Source organism: Nicotiana tabacum, chromosome 18, assembly GCF_000715075.1.
Source record: "Nicotiana tabacum cultivar K326 chromosome 18, ASM71507v2, whole genome shotgun sequence".
Lineage (NCBI taxonomy): Eukaryota > Viridiplantae > Streptophyta > Magnoliopsida > Solanales > Solanaceae > Nicotiana > Nicotiana tabacum.
The window spans coordinates 1807603-1825173 of NC_134097.1; the positions used below are offsets into that span (position 1 = coordinate 1807603).

Sequence of the window (17571 nt, forward strand, 5' to 3'; positions counted from 1 at the left end):
GTATAAACTATTTTCAAATAAAGAAAAAGGAAGAATTTCTCTGTTTTTTTGTTCTTTTTCCTTTTTTTCGGGGCGGTAGAAAAGGTGGGAAAAGGAATGAAAAGTCAGGAGTTCGAAAAACGCGTAAAAGGCAAGTGAAAGCGTGCGTTACCAAAAGGGAATATGATGATGATTTTTGTTTGTAAAGACTTCACAAAAAGTAGTGATCTTTTTATTTACATTTTCTTTTATTCTTACAAAAAGTTATGTAAAAAGTTAAGAATCCCAAAAAAGCTTACCATTTGTATCATTTGAGGGTACAATTTACTGCTTGAATATTAGCAAGGCCCACACCTACATAAGTACATATACTTTGTTTTACCTAGAGCCTTCCTTTTTCAAATTGACATTTTTTATTTTACAAAAAATGATGCCCAGTCTTATGTCGCATTCAGGCAGAGTTTGAGAAAGTGTCGCACTCCGAAAGAGCGTGATATAAGCAGCCTATTTGGATGCAAATATCAACACTTGATTTTACGGTTCGAACCCGTGACAAATAAATCACACAAAAATAATTTTACCGTTGTTATTAGATTCCCCTTCCAAGTTGCTATTTTTTATAATTATATTATAATCGGTATACACCGACCCGACTAAACCAAATTTCCATAGAATAGAGTTTATTAAAGGAGAAAACACTCTATGCTGAGGAGTTCTCCATTCACGGAGTACAAATCTGAGACTTGTAACTGCAAGCGTAGAATTTCATCCATCTCATCACACTCTTTAGTAATGGTGTCCTTATCTAAAGGGTATAATTGACACACCGAGTTAAAAAAATTATAATGTATAAATAGATAATTTTTTAATAATATTAAATGTTTTTGATTTTTTATATATTTACTTTTCATATTTTAACACGAAAATATTCTCCTCGGTGGTTCGTTTTCAAATTGATGCTTCTATTTTACACAAAGAAAAGGTTAGTTGAAAAAAGAAAAAAGGCAAAAGTAAAAAAAGGGAACAAATTTTATTAAAAGGGTACATGAGAATCAACCAATGGTTTCTACTTTTCATGAAAATTCCTTTGTTCTCATGCTTAGCTTACAACTTTCCCAATGATATTGGACTATCCATGATCTTCTAGTGGATTTTATCTCATTAAATAATTCAATCTCAAATTTCTATGAAATTCCTCTGTTTGCTTTTATTGGAGTAATTTATATATAAAAACATAAAGTAATATGAGGAGATAAAAGTGGATGTAGGTAAGTAGCTCACTTAGAATCATTAATTTATTTTGTTCCATTCTATAATCTTGATAATCAAATTGTTATTATCTGTATTAACCTCCAAATAATTAATACTTGGCATATTTATGACCTTATCTATAGATGTAAGTTTTGAAGCATAATTTCAAGACCTTAATTGTATAGGTATGTAATATGACATAAATTCAAACACCTAATTTAAAGTTAGATTACCAAAAAATCAAATGTAATAGTGATAATCACGAACTTTCTTTAAAATATAAATAAATGAAAGTTAGTTAGGAGCAATAAAGGTACTTGAAAGCTCTATTCCAAAAAAATAAAAAAATATTAATAAAAAGAGAATGCTTTGTACGCCAAAAAAATAATAAATTCTTACATGCAGGGTGTTTATACCAATTAATTTTATAAATATAATATGATTTGATATAAATATAATAATAATTATTAAATTATTTTTAATTAATATATATTTTATCTTAATTTATTATTTTACGATAATAAGAAAATCTAATTTGATATAAATATCTTAGTGGATAAAAACTTACCAAAAAAATAAGGTAGGCTTAACAAGCCTCTTAGCTATTTAATTAAGGGATGTTTACCAAAAATGAAAGTCTAAAATAGACTAATGCAAACGAAATAAATGATAGAGAAAAGATGTTGAGTAAGAGTTAAGAGATTACTAATTGAAGGCATTTGTCGTTTTCTAGCAAATAAGGTTTTCTCTTAGCAATTTTGTTTTTTGAAATTCTTATTTTTGTATTTAAATGGCACCATTAGAAGAATATAACATTAATTTTATAATAATAACTATAAGCCATATACTATCACATGAAATGAAAATTAATTTATCTACCATATAAATCTATTTTCTCTTTATTTGTAATTTTGTTGTATTTTTTGGCTTACTATTTTCGAGGGCACTTTCCTATTTTAATGTCAACAATAAAGACTTTTAAGTCAGAAAATACCTTATAGGAAAATATTTTTTGGCATGTTTACATAAATCTAATTATTTTTGTCCAAAGTCCCTCTCTTTCTGTCTATATATAAAATAACTATAAATAATTTACTGTAAATTCAATTAAAGAAAAGAGCAGCTCGATATACAAAATATTTTGTATTAATGCAGAGTCTGAGGAAGGAGCGCACTCAAAAAATATGATATAGAGAGCTTATATTAATACAAGTGTTAGTAACTATTTTTACTGGTCGAACCCGCGACCTATAAATTAAATTGAGTTAGCTATAAAAATACCTTTTAAAACCGTACATTAAAGGCATTTATTGAATTTTAAGAAGAGAGGTGGTCCCCGGAGTGGTTGGGGATGTAAAAGATAAAAGTGAAAAAGGAGTAAAGTATGAATATAGCCCGTGCGATGCCTTTTTGCAGCAGTTGCGTGTGAAAAGCAGAAAATTGGTTTAAAGGTAAACACGAGTTAGTGAATCTCCACCTTACCTCACGCTTCTACAACTTTCGTGTAACTCACTCTCTTCATTTGGTCTTGAAGACTTGACCTTAATTTTTTGTTTCTCACCTGGTATCCTCGCTAAGACCCGATTAAATTCAGATTCACAATTAAGAGTCCCATATTGAAGGTAAAATATTGCCTAACAAAAGCGATTTTGTATCCAGAACTCGAATTCGAGACATTTGGTTAAAGGATAAAAGACCTTTGTTATTTTATTACTCATTTGGTTTATTATTTTAAATATAATGATATTCCTGGTTATTATAAGAGATTTTATTAATAATAAAATAAAAAATTTAAAATTTAAAGAAGTTAGAAGCAGAAAAATATAATATTTTTTTGAAACATATTAAAAATAAAAGACTATCGTATAATTTTTTTTGAAGTACTACTATTTAAAAAGAGAGGAAGGGGGAGGAGGTAAATTATAACATACTTTCTAAAATTATTATAAGCATACATCAAACGAATCACAATTTAATGCGGAGGGAAGACTTTGTCTTAGATATGAGATAGCTATAGAAATAAAATCTTAAAATAGAATTATTTTGCATTAAATGGAGGAACCCACTAAAATTAAGAGCAAAAAAGTTTGTGCATTGTAATATTTATTAAATGATTTTTAAGGGGTGCGGCTCCACTTTCTCATCTTCAGAAAAAAAACAAACTAAAAATCAAGTTATAATAATTTTAAACAAAAAAGGAAAAAGAAGAAGGAAATTGTAAAGTAGATACACGCGCCAGAAAAGTGTTTGGGATACTTGTGTATGAATCAATAGTAAAGAAGCAACTAATTGCAAAACAAATGAGGGAACTAAAAAGGCAGTCAATCTAGTCATAGTGAATGAAAAAGGAAGAAGAAAAAGCTTTTTAGAGATAATAAAAAAGCAATCTTAGCTACTCATGAATCTCCTCATCTCACTCTTTAAAAAGGTTTCAACTTTTAGTTACTATTATTTTATTTCTTGCTTCTTTCTTTCTCTCTCCCCCATTATCTATTTGAAAATAATACAATGACATAAGATTGTTTTGTTTATTAGTGAAAAACAATAAAAAATAATAATGAAGCCATTAAAGGTGCTTCTTAGTGGTCAACAAAATGAATCAAGGATCATAAAGTTTCTAACTCGCACGACTCCTTGCCGAGAGTCTTTCAGAAATAATTTTTTTATCTTCATGAGGTAGGAATAAGGTCTGTGTATACACCATCCTCTACAAATTTCACTTGTGAGATTACGAATCAGCTGAACCTTATTCAGGATTGATCTTTCTTAATTGAGAGTCTTATCGTTGTTGAGGAAGCATCTAATTTCTAACTTCGAGGGTTTAGTGCCAAGGCCAACGAATGTCTCCTAGCAAACTTTTCCACTATACCCCAAAGAACCAAGCGACAATGTTGTTGTTCTTGTGTTCAAATCCTACTAGTTGATAATACTAGGTGATTTATTCTTACTGTCTAATTTTTAGTAAATAAAGTTATTCGATATCTATATTGGTAAAAAATAACAGATTTTTATAAAATCAACCTAGATGCGCATAAACTAGTCCAACACCACAATATAGAATAACAATAAAGCAACAATGAAAAGGGGAAACCATTTTGATTAAAGAATTCAGAAAAATGTTGTTGTAATAAGAAAAAGATGACACAAAAAGTAGGGCAGGTTTGGTTTTTTCCTCTGTCCACAGAGCATTTTCCAGAAATCTTTGCAACTGAAAGTACTTTCACTTATCTCCCTTTCTTCCATAAATTCTCTCCCCCCTACCCCCCTTAACCCCCCACCCACCTAAAACTCAAAAAAGGCACATACAATAAAAACAAACAATGACATGCCCTCCTTTATCTGCCTCGTTAACTTTTTTATGCTTTCATACAATTAGCAATTATTTATCATACATAAAATTTAAAATTTAATAATATGATAATTTATCATAAATTATTTAATTTTACGTTGATCGTCAATTTAACAAAAACTTTCTTCTTTTTCAAATTCATATTGGTTACGTGAATGAGCTCCTCATTATCATTTTATTTGTGATTAAAGCATAATTATTGTAGTTTGAAGATAAAATTTTAAATTTTGATGTAATAACTTTCTAATATATAGATTGTTACTTTATTTAATATTTTATTTTGTTGCTATTAATATAAATACATATATCAATTATTAAATGATATTGATGTAGTCCCACATATTATTTCATATGATGATATTCGAATTTAAGAAAAAGAGAAGGACTTCTCACACTTAACTAACAACTAGTTTGGATGATTGTTACATATTGTATTGTATTGTGTCGTATTGTTAGTTTAAATATAATATTTGTTTTGATTATTACTTAAATTTTATTGTATCGTATCGTTAAATCCGTCTTTACGTAACAAAGTGCCACTTTATACAGGGGCAGGCATAAAATCCGAAAAACCGAATTTCGAACCGGACCGAATTAATTCGGTATTTCGGTTTTTTCGGTATTTCGGTATTAAATTTTTGGTATTTCGGTATAAAGACTTTATGAAACGCCGAATTTGGTGTGGTGGCGTCGTTATCTTTCTTTTTTCTCCGGCTTACCCTTCCTTATTATTAAATAATCATATTTTATACTTTGCCCTACTCTTTAATATAATAATTCTACTTCGTATCATATATTTTCTTAGTAATATAGCAAGTTTATTTTCACATTATTGGTGAATGATATTATGAAATGATGACAAACGATACAATTTATCCAAATATTATATTTATCAAACAATACAATATAATGCAATATGATACATTATGAAACGACATGTAATAACAATCCAAACAAGCTGTAAAGTATTATAACTATCAAGTTTTATGGTGAGATGAATAAGATCTTTATATTTTTAGTAAATGTATTGAGTTCGAGCGTGAGTATGAATTTTTTTTTGATAAGGCGTGTTTCACCCTTTAAAGGCGCAAATTCGAATCAATTAGGGTCGCAATACGAATAACCAATGAAAAAGGTAGGACTAATTTAAAGTTCAAAAGTTTTCAAACATAGGAATATATTATTTTCTTGGAACAACAAGAAAATAAAAGTCATATAAAATAAAAGGCATGTCCTATCGCTATGCACAGGATTTGGAAAGGGTCGAATCACAAATATTTATTATATGCAACCTTATCTTATATTTCTATGAAAAGCTGTTTTTAACGCTCGAACCCATAACCTCTTGCTTATGTCACTAAAGCTCACTTTCAAAGCCATATAAAATAAAACAATAACAATACTATTATTTTAATCTTTTAGCTTATGTCATAGTAATAGTAGCAAGTAAAAAGGAGATATTTTTGGAGGAAAGAAGAAGTGAAGTGGGTATTTAATGAAAAAGAAGAAGACGGTGTGCATGTGTTGTTTATTTCCTTTTATCATCTTCATCTTTCCTAGAGAGAGAAAAAAAAAAACAACTCAAAACAACAAGCACAAACTTAGCTGTAGACATAGAGAGAGAAAACTCGATAAAACTCTCTCAAATTTCATCTTCTTCTCAAATTTCATTTCTATAGAGTAATTTTGTTCGGTATGAGGGCAGGTTTGAGTACGATTCAACAAACGCTAACGGCAGAGGCTGCAGCCGTACTAAACCACTCAATATCAGAAGCCGGTCGCCGTAACCATGGCCAAACGACGCCGTTACACGTGGCAGCAACCTTACTCTCTTCACCTTCCGGATTTCTCCGTCAAGCCTGTATCCGTTCACACCCTAATTCATCTCACCCGCTCCAGTGCCGAGCGCTTGAGCTTTGCTTCAGCGTCGCGCTGGAGCGGTTACCTACGGCACAAAATATGCCATCAGGGACTGAGCCCCCGATTTCTAATGCGCTTATGGCCGCTTTAAAGCGGGCACAAGCGCATCAACGTAGAGGTTGTCCTGAACAACAACAACAGCCGCTTTTAGCTGTTAAAGTTGAATTAGAACAATTGATTATATCTATTCTAGATGATCCTAGTGTGAGTCGTGTTATGCGTGAGGCTAGTTTTTCTAGTCCAGCTGTTAAGGCAACAATTGAACAATCGTTGACACAGACTGTTTCGACTCCCTTGAATCATAATTGTCTTACTGCTTCTCCCGGTTTTCTTGGTGGTGCTCGCAATAACAATAGTAATGATGTTACTTTGGCTACTTTTAATACTTCTCTTGGTGGTTCTCGAAATATGTACTTGAATCCCAAGTTGCAGTTGCAGCATCAGGGTGGGGGTTTGGGTGGAGGGGGTGGGTTAGGGGTAGGGGGATTGGGAAATTTACAAAGGAGTGAAGAAGTGAAAAGGGTGTTGGAAATTTTGTTGAGAAGTAAGAAAAGGAACCCGGTTTTAGTTGGGGAAGGTGAGCCGGAAAGTGTGGTGAAGGAAGTTTTAAGGAGGATTGAGAAAGGGGAATTGGGAGAAGGGGTTTTGAAGAATTTACAAATTGTTCAAATGGAGAAGGAATTAGATAAAAACGAGATACTGAACAAGATTAAGGAATTGGTAGGGGTAATTGAGGGGAAAATTAGTAGTGGAGGAGTGATTCTTGATTTGGGCGATTTGAAATGGCTTGTTGAGCAACAGCAGCAACAGCCAGCTATGGTTTCTGAGATTGGAAAAGCAGCAGTGGCTGAAATGGGAAAGTTATTAGCGCGATTTCGAGAGGGTAATAATAGATTATGGTTGATTGGTACAGCAACTTGTGAGACTTATTTGAGGTGTCAAGTTTATCATTCTACTATGGAAAATGATTGGGATCTTCAAGCTGTTCCCATTGCTTCAAGATCTCCTCATCCCGGAATATTTTCAAGGTATTTGGTTTGCATTAATTCTATTTTTGAGTCACTAAATTTGACAATTTGGGATAAAATTGAATCTTTGAATGTTGAATATTGATCTTTGGGAACATTTTTGAGTCACTGAATTTGACAATTTGGGATAAAAATTGAATCTTAAAATATTGAATATCGATCTTTGGGAATATTTTTTGAGTCATTGAATTGACATGTTGGGATAAAAATTGAATCTTCGTATCTTTTGTGTGTGTGTGTGTGTGTGTGTGTATATAATCCAGTAAGATGCTCTTTCTAGAATTATTCTGTTGAAACTATTTAATTTTCCTCCAGAATTGATTGGATTGGATGTTTAGTATGTGTATATGTTCACTTTCCGATTTTGTTTTTAGAGCGATCTTTTGATTTGGTTATTGGTTTGAACCTTTTAGGCTTGGAAATGAAAGAATTCTTGGAAATTCTTTGGATCCTATGAATCCGCTGAAGAGCTTTATTGCCGCCCCAGTGCCTGCATTACTGATGCGTGTACCGGAGAATTCAAATCCGAGATTGAGGATGTCGTGTTGTCCTCAGTGCAAGGAGAAGTTTGAACACGAGTTGGCGAAACTTGTATCCAAGTTTGAGAATTCATCTGCTGAAGAATCTAAATCAGAATCTCCTCGACCTCAGTTGCCTCAGTGGTTGCAAAATGCCAAGCTAAAGAATGATACTAAAGTAACTGCTCTGTCACAGGTATGTGTTACTTACTTGATTAATGAAACCTTAGGATGACTTATATTGTGTGCGAGCGGATGAATCAATTCTGTCTTTTGATGTCTTCGCAGAGTAAGGATCAAGGACTTTTGCAGCAGAAGACTCAAGAATTGCAAAAGAAGTGGAACGATACATGCTTGCAACTTCATCCGAATTTCCAGCGCAATGTTGGTCATGAAAGAACAGTACTATCCCCTGTTCTCTCTATGCCGGGGTTGTATAATCCGAACCTGCTTTTGCATCAACCTTTACAGCCTAAGCTACAACCGAGCAGAACCCTAGGAGTGAGCCTGCAACTGAACACCACCCAAATGGCTAGCCAACCACCGGAAAAGGCAGCGGCTAGTCCGCCACGCAGCCCTGTTAGGACCGACTTGGTTCTAGGTCAAAAACCGACTGAAACTACCGGTGAGAAAACTTTGGAAGATCAAGCGAAGGACTTCCTCAGCTGCATATCTTCTGTGCCTCAGAACAAGTTACTTGACAAATTTGCTAGTGCATTAGATGCTGATACATTTAAAAGGCTTCTCAAGGGTCTAATGGAAAAGGCGTGGTGGCAGCGAGATGCAGCTTCTTCTGTAGCTTCCGCTGTGTCAAGGTGCAGATTGGGGAACGGGACACAGCGCGGTGGTGCACCAAAGGGTGACATATGGCTGTTATTCACTGGTCCTGACAGATTTGCCAAGAGAAAGATGGCATCAGTTCTTGCTGAGCAAATGTGCGGAAACAGTCCTATAATGATATGCCTTGGTTCACGACGAGATGATGAAGAGTCCGACGTAGGTTTCCGTGGCAAAACAGCTGTAGACCGTATCGCAGAGGCTGTTAGGAGGAATCCACTTTCAGTTATTATGCTCGAGGATATTGATGAAGCAAATGTGCTAGTTCGCGGAAACATAAAACGAGCCATGGACAGAGGTAGGCTTACTGATTCACATGGCCGTGAGATAAGTCTCGGCAATGTTATATTCATCCTTACCGGGAATTGGTCTGCAATGAGCCCTGAGAGCTACAGGAATGAGTATTTGATGGAAGAAAAGAAGCTCATCTCGCTAGCTAGTTCCAATTGGCAGTTAAAGTTAACAATGGGTGAAAAGAGTGCTAAGCGAAGAGCGAGTTGGTTGCATGATGAAGACAGGCTTACAAGACCTAGAAAAGAATTGAATCTAGGACTTTCGTTCGATCTTAACGAAGCAGCAGATTTTGAGGATTATAGAACTGATGGATCGCACAACTCGAGTGATCTAACTGTTGAGCATGAAGAAGAACCCGGACTTGAAAACAGGCGATTCTCAGTTGCATCAGTTCCTCACGAACTCGTCAGTTCAGTGGACGATACCATACAATTCAAGCCGATTGAATATCCCTTTGCTCGACGTGAGATCAAGAAAACAATAAGCACGAAATTCTCAATGGTCGTCGATGACAAGGTCTCAATCGAAGTGGAAGACAATATAGTAGACCGGATCCTAGGTGGATTATTTCGTGGTCGGACAAGCTTAGAACAATGGGTTGAGAAAGTTTTAGGGCCAAGTTTCGATCAAATCCAGCCGCGTCTATCCTCTTCCGATGAGAATGTTATCGTTCGACTTCAGCTTGAACTGCATACAGACTCCAATGTCCATAGCAATGGAGAATGTCTACCTAGTAAAGTCACAATAGTAGAAGATGGGCAGTAGTGAAATGGTATTTTCCTCAATTCCTCTTGGGTACATTTGTAAATAGGAAAGACTTTGTGGCTGTGGAACAAACAAAACAGGATAGAGAGGGGGGGTAAAGAAGCAAAAGATTTACCACAAAAGAGTGAGATGTTGATAAATTAGAGAAAACCTTGAAATGTCCCAGGCACTTTTTTTCCATATTTTATTTTTTTTGTTTTTAATATTTTTGTTGTTATAGTAAATCTTGTACTAGATATTTATTATTATGAGCCATGATTAATAAGATAGAGGAATTCCTCCTTTGGAAATTCTCCATTTTTCCTCTGTAAGGATAACTTTGTATACATCTCTGCATTGAATGGGTCAAAAGACTTGTTAATGCCAACGTTTAATAAGTCAACCATTTATCAACTTCAATATCTCTCACACATTTGACTATAAAGGGAATACCAAGCAAACACACTATTTATGGCTGTTACCTGTTGTATCGTATCTGTTATTTTAAATACAATATTTGTTTTAAATACAATATTTGTTTTGGTTGTTAATTAAATTTTATTGTAGTCTATCATTAAATCTAAATGTGTCACTTTATATAACAATCGATTTGGTATAGTTGCATCGTTATCTTGTCTTTTTCTCTCATCTCACCCTTCATTATTATTAAATAATTTTATTTTATCATTTGCCCTACCTTTTTATATAATAAATTTAGCCAATATCATAATTTTTCTTTATAATATTGCAAGTTTATTCTTCATATTGTTGATGCATGATATCATGAAACAACAACAAACGATACAATACAATACGATACGATACATTATGAAACGATGTATAACAACCATCCAAACAAGCTGTTGGTCGTTTAAAAAAGAATGATATGTTTTTAAATTTTGAAATAATTAATTGTATACTTCCCTGAGATACAAAAGATTTTATAATTATCACAAATATTATGGCATATTTAAGGTCAAAGATTTCAAAATTGTTATAATCACACAAATGCTAACATATTTTAGATCATTAATTTCAAAAATTTTACATTTTAAACGCTCTGTTGGTTCAAAATATATTAAATAAATTAAAACAAGAGGAGTAAAGAGTTAAAGTTTCAACTTTCAATCAAAAGGGATATAAATATACGGTCAAACTTTTTTATAAAAGTTATCCTTTATATATAACAATACTTTATTATAACGGCTAATTTGTTTTTTTAGAACCAGTTTTATATGTTATCTTATAACAATACTTTACTAGACAACCAATTTTGAGTTTGAATATCTTCATTTCAACTCATAATCAAATAGAAAAATTAAAAAGAATTAAAAACATAGCAGAAGGAAAAAGAGAGAGATTTCTAAGTGACAGGTCAAAGGTAGAAATACAAAGGTATAGCAGAGATCAGATGGTCAAAAATGAACTTTTTAGTTTGATGGTTTTTGGTGAAAGAAAAAAAACTTAAAAGGTACTATTAATTATTAATTAATGAGAAAATGAAAGCGCATGCTGTTTTGTACACAAGTCACGTTCTTGCATGTGTTACGTGTCGCTACCCCTGTAAAAAGCTGTAACATTAGAAAAAGGGGTATTATCACTTTTTAGTCCGTATCAGAAATTATTTATATTTGATAGTCAAAAAAATATATAAAATTTATATAATTTTTGTATATAACATACAAAATGTATATATATATAAAAAAATATATATTTTTGACTATTATTTTTACAGCAGCTATACAGTATCATTTTTCCCTATGAAAATCCCCTCTTCTATAAATTGTTTGAGTGTATAAATTTGGACCATGCAAAGTGATATTCTAACTCCAACAGTGACTTGTCCACTACGTGTGTGATATAGAGACTTTTTTTTTATATATTCATTTTAAGTTATTGATTTCTAAATTTAAAGAAAATAATTCGGCAGGAGCGTAATATTACTGACAAATTTAATAATGCTACTTATATATCTTGAAAATTAACGTTAAGAAAAAATTATTAAATATATACAAATAATAAATTTTAGACTCATTAAATTAGATAAGATGAGGTAGAATTACGAATCTGAACCCATAAAGTTCAAATTCTCGATCCGCCTTTGTAGTCAGGTGTACAAAGCACCGCATATTTATGCAAATTTGGGGCAGGGGCAGCTCTAACGGCTTGGGCAGTGAGGTAGTCGCCTTAAGCCCCCAAAAATTTGAAAGCCCCAAATTTATTTTAAATTATTATTATTATTATTATTATTATTTAAATTATATAAATAATTAGTATAAGGAAATGTGTAACTGTATTTTTTTTTTTGGTTATTTGATTGTTATTTTTTATCACTAAATTCATAAATTATGATAGTTTTCTTTACTTGATTAATTAGTATATTACTATATTTGCTTCAGTCTTCAATTTTAATTTTATCTTTTTAATGTACGAATATATTATAAAAATAATAAATAAAAAATTTCTTTTACAAAATTAATAATTTATATATATTTAATAATTTTTTAAAATAAATGCAGGGTTCGAACCAAAGCTACTAGATTCGACCGAACCCGTTCCAGATACTCTAGCTTCGGCCCTGCATAAAAGAATATTCAAGTTAATATAATTTATCTTTGAACATATATAAAAATTGGACCAAATTTAGTGGGTTCGACTTAACCCGCAAAATTTATTTCTATTCTATAAAATATAATTTTTTATGCTATCTGTATATTTGAATATGATATATTACAAATAATTTACCTTTTATTTTAAATTATTACACTTATTATGAACGATGATTGATAGTTAATTTTAAATGATCTTATAGCATATTTACAATGTCGTTTATAGAAGCTAATTAAGCTCTTTGCATTTTACCAAATTGTCTCTTGTGTGAACACAGTTGCTTTCTCGAAGATTCTTCTCATTGTCACAATGACCATTACATATTTTCTTTTCTTTTTTTCTTTTTATGAGAATATCAAATTTAATTTCGGAAATATTAGAATTTTTTTTATAGTCATCTCATATTTAATACGCACTAGCTGAAAGTTTCTTCATTAATATGTGTATACACAAAATTTGTTAACAAACAATTATTCATCTCTTGTTTTTTGGAACTTGCGTATGAATCGTTTTATTTTTCTTTTATTTTTCAATATCTTCTATAAATAGAAATTTTAATTACAAAATAAAAATCAGGAAATTGCCTTTTGCGCCATTCGAAATGGTATTCTCTTGATATCAGTTGTCCCTTTGGATATAACAATAGCAAGCTTTGACAATATCGTCATTTCTAAGATGAAAATTTCTAATTTAGTAATTCAGAGTTCCCACGCAAAATTAAAAAAAGAAAAAATAGATCGTCAGCTAAAAAGAGCTAAAATAAATAATTTAAAGTCTTAAAGAAAAGGCCGGCATAATTTTCAAGTAAGGCTTGCGAAAATTTTAAAAAAAAAAGGAGGAAAGAAATTAAAGGTGAGGCCGGCAATCTTTCTTTTATAGCGGTTAATACTCACTAGCATCGAGTGTTTATACCAATTCAATAAATACATTACATATGTTTATAAAATTGGTTATCTTTAAATCATATTTAAATAATATACTAACTCACTTCAGTATTCGTTGACCCTAATTAATCTAAATTCCCACGGCATATGACCCTAAAAGCTAACGCTTTCAACCAGAAAAAAAAGGGGCAGTCCGGTGCACGAAACATTCTGTATTCATGGAGGATCCAGGAAAAGGTCGCATCCAAAGGAGTATGATGTTAGGTAACCGACCTTGATACAAGCATCAACAACAGATTTCACAACTCGAATCGATGACATATAGATTGTATAGAGACATAGGTGTAACGGATATGCACAAAATTTTGATCATCATCTAAACTAAAAATACTATTGATGGTAGGCTATCATCCCGTGTTTTAGTCGCTTATTATACTCTAATTCACTGCACTTTACTTATGTTGAGCTTTAATTGGTAGTGTTTTGTACTTATTGTGTGTTTTATGCCTTGTATGAGTGATTCCTAGTTATGTAGATGTTGTGGAGCTAATTCGAACTATTTGGAGTTTTGAAATCTGAGTAGAAGCCCAAGCAATTAAGCCGGGATCACGTTTGGGGGTCGAAAATCAAGTCTGGATGTCAAAAATTTGAAAAATTCATTTATGGCCACAATTTGCACTACCGCCCCGCGACATGCCCTGTGGGGTACGGGGTGCTAGTGCAAAAAGTGACAAAAAATTATATTTTGGCACGTTCTGGAATTTCCTACATACGCGCCGCATGGGGTGGTGCGGTAGCCCAAAAATATTAAAGTGACTTCTCAATTCCGCTAAAAAGGGGTAATTTCGTCCGGGGATTATTGGGGGATGGCTTAAATATACGAAAAAAATACCATTTTCGGGACTTTTGATACAATTTCGACCTAAGGAGGCCAAGGAGGCTAAGGAGGAGTTGGAAGAATACAAGCACAAGAATTTCATCATTCATTCCTCACTCAAGATCCCAGTTTGGATTGAATTTATGTTTTCCTATACTTTAGTTACATTTGTGAAGAACTTCTCCATGTCTATGGAGTAGATCCTTTTGGGTTTTGATGGATTTGGTGTATTGATGATTGTTTATGGATTATAACTCTATTTTTATGTATTTGAATCATTTTTGGAAGATTTAATTGTTGCATCTATATTCACTTGTTCTTGCAATCGAAAGAGGCATAACTTGTGATATCTTTGCATAATATTGTTGGTTGAGTTCATAGATTCTTCTAAGTAATCGAAAGAGGCTAGTTAAATCATTGATTAAACCTAGTTAGGAGAATAATCGAAAGGGGTTTTCCTAAAGATCGATCCATTACGCATTCTTGCATATTTTCACAGAGCTTAAATTGGTTAATATTGAGAGGTTGAGACTTAAGTGAGAGAGGAGTTTCTACTAAACAATTGTAGTGATAATTAAGCGAATTCAAGAGACTCGCTTGAATATTAGAAGTGAATTATCTAGAGTTAAATCCCTGACAATTATTTTATACCTATCCTATCAAAACTCCATTTTCTGCCATTGATATCTTCCTTTGCTTAGCCCTTGCTTCGATTGTCATTAGTCAATTAGCTCTAGATTCTTAATTAATTTTAGTATTAACCACATAAATTTAAATTGTTGATCATCTTGGATAGCGATCTAGCTACAAACTACGATAATACTGTTTAACTCCAATCACTGTGGATACGATATTATACTATCTTTGACTAGCAAGCACAATTTAAGTGTGTGTTTTATGCTCGCCAACTATACATAACATCGATATAATTTTGTGCCTATAATCCTATCTTTCTAAGTTATTCAGTAATTCTTTTTGGTGATCACTTTTTTCTAGCCGATCTTAGTATTTCTCCTTTGTCAAACACTTTTACCAGACCAAGCAAATAATTTAATGGGAGAAAATAGAAAGAAAGAACATTGGATGACAACTAGAAATTTAATTCTCGACTATAGAAAAGAACCTGCAAAACAACAAAGCCTGCCTTTATTATCGTTTTTTAATAGATAAGTCGTTATACAAGATGAACAACTTGATTTTTTAAAATATATTGCACTAGAAAAATTGGCTGTCTTTCATTATTGTGAATTATTTTAATCTTAGATTTATTTGCCCCCCGAGGAATAGGGGAGTTATTCATCGTCATGAATGATGCAACTTCAAACCTGTATATAATATATGCTCATTAATTGTCACTTTTTGGACAGTTTAGATATGGCTGACATAAGATAAGTATTTTCCAAACTTAAGAAGGTAGGTTTACTTAATTATTATACCAAACGAAATAAGTACCTATCAAACAGCTCGCCCTATTAAATTACTAAATGTGTGTTCGGCCGCCAATAAAAATTATTGTAGGGTGGTAAATATTTTTTCATCATTACTTAAAGGTTTCGAGTTTGAGCTCTAGATATGAAGTCGCCTTAAGTAGAAAGCGTTTCACCCTCCAATATGGGACTTTCCGGCGCGGATTCGAATTTAGTCGGACGTCAATGTGAATGTCGGACATCAAGTAAAAAAACAAAATAAAAATATGTGCGTGAATAAGACATAAGTTGCCCTTGAATTAAAGAGATTAGGTCGGAAAGAGAGATTATAATTTAATATATTAAGACTTTTCTTAGTCAGCCCTATTATCGACCTTTTTCTTTTACGTATACTTAAGCCGGCATAGTCTTAAATTTATGGAGAAATTGAAGTGATAGCAATTGATAGAAATTGAAATTGATTATTGTTGACATTTTAGCATTTTCAAAGGAAACTACAAAGAAATTTCTGAAGCAAGGGATTTTTTTTTTACAATTTTTGACATGGTGAAATGAACTTTGAGTCTAAATAATAAAAGGGATAAGTTTTGTGAAGAGAGTTTTGACTATGATTTTCAAACATCAACGTTTGAGCCTGTATAATATAATCGTATTCACATTTTAACTATGGGGCAAAAAGTATCATATATTTATACATTGATCTGAATACACGTGTGTGGTGTTTGGATTTGGTTTTTCTAGTTTAGAAAGTTTACGGCTTTGGGTTTGTGGTTGAATTACACTTTGATAAAATGTGGTGGGATGATTGAGATTTTATCCATATTTATTCAAATATTTTGAGTTCGAACCTTTAGATTATTGGAAAATTTCTTGAACCATTTAATCTTTTGTAGGTCTCCGAAATGGATTAGAACTAGTCGAACCAATAGTTGTCGAATAAGGACAGTTTCGTACACAAAATATCTCGCGTTCACGCAGTATTCATAAAAATACTGTACCTCAAGAATGTGATGTAGATAGTCTATAAGGACAGTCTAGTACACAAAGTATCTCGCGTTCATGCAATATTCATAGAAAGACCGCACCCCAAAAATGTGATGTAGATAACTATCTTAATACAAACATTAATGACTGTTTTCACGATTCAAATAAATGACTTATAAGTCATCATACGAAACAACTTTATTGTCGCTCCGAGACTCTCTTTCAGCCGTTCAATATGATATATTTTTGTTTTTTTTTCTTTCTCTAGAAGGTGTTCTACTTTAGAAGATCAATAGAAGCCACATATGAAAAGAATATGATACAAAATAAAAGAATCCCGCTTCACAAGAAACAGACAACCGACCTCTTTAATGCATTACCAGCTTGAATTTGGAGACCACTATTGTTTGGCTCAAAAAACAACAAATAAAACTATCACTCAATAAATGTATACTTTTCTTCCCCTGTCCATTCCCCTAACCCCACTTACAATACCCAACCCCCCGCCTAATTAATGGCAAATAGCCTTTCCACAAAGGACATTTTTCTTTGAATGTAGACACCCTCTCGCCTACTCATCCACGCCTTTAAGAAAGATCAATTAGAAAGTGAAAGCCATTGCTTTTTTAACTTATAGTAACATGACAAAAAGTGTTGCTATCTTCTGATTAATCATATGGTATTAGTAAGGTAAGTCTTGGAGCAATAGTAAAATTATTTTTGTGTGATCTATAAGGCAAATCACTATATAAGTTGTTGGCGGAGAAAGCTCGAAGAGCTTCCCTTCATTCATTACTAAGCCAAGGTACCAAGTTTCCGCGTCAGCCAGCGCTTTTTCGAAGAATCCTGCACCCATGGGTATACAGCCT

General features: G+C 32.5%; 1 protein-coding gene across 1 annotated transcript; it reads left to right on the forward strand.

Moving 5' to 3' along the window:
• Window positions 1–6085: 6085 nt before the first annotated feature.
• LOC107763995 (protein SUPPRESSOR OF MAX2 1A-like) lies at window positions 6086–10231 on the forward strand. The gene is made up of 3 exons (XM_016582518.2): window positions 6086–7527; window positions 7941–8241; window positions 8334–10231. The coding sequence occupies exons 1-3, from the start codon at window positions 6275–6277 to the stop codon at window positions 9939–9941; spliced, it is 3162 nt and encodes a 1053-aa protein (XP_016438004.2). The 5' UTR covers window positions 6086–6274; the 3' UTR covers window positions 9942–10231.
• Window positions 10232–17571: the final 7340 nt, after the last annotated feature.

Bases quoted from the DNA above. Each gene is read 5' to 3' on its own strand.
- LOC107763995 (XM_016582518.2), top strand. From the start codon at position 6,275: ATGAGGGCAGGTTTGAGTACGATTCAACAAACGCTAACGGCAGAGGCT. The intron at 7,528-7,940 runs GTATTTGGTTTG...TGAACCTTTTAG, and splicing joins CATCCCGGAATATTTTCAAG to GCTTGGAAATGAAAGAATTC. The intron at 8,242-8,333 runs GTATGTGTTACT...ATGTCTTCGCAG, and splicing joins AAGTAACTGCTCTGTCACAG to AGTAAGGATCAAGGACTTTT.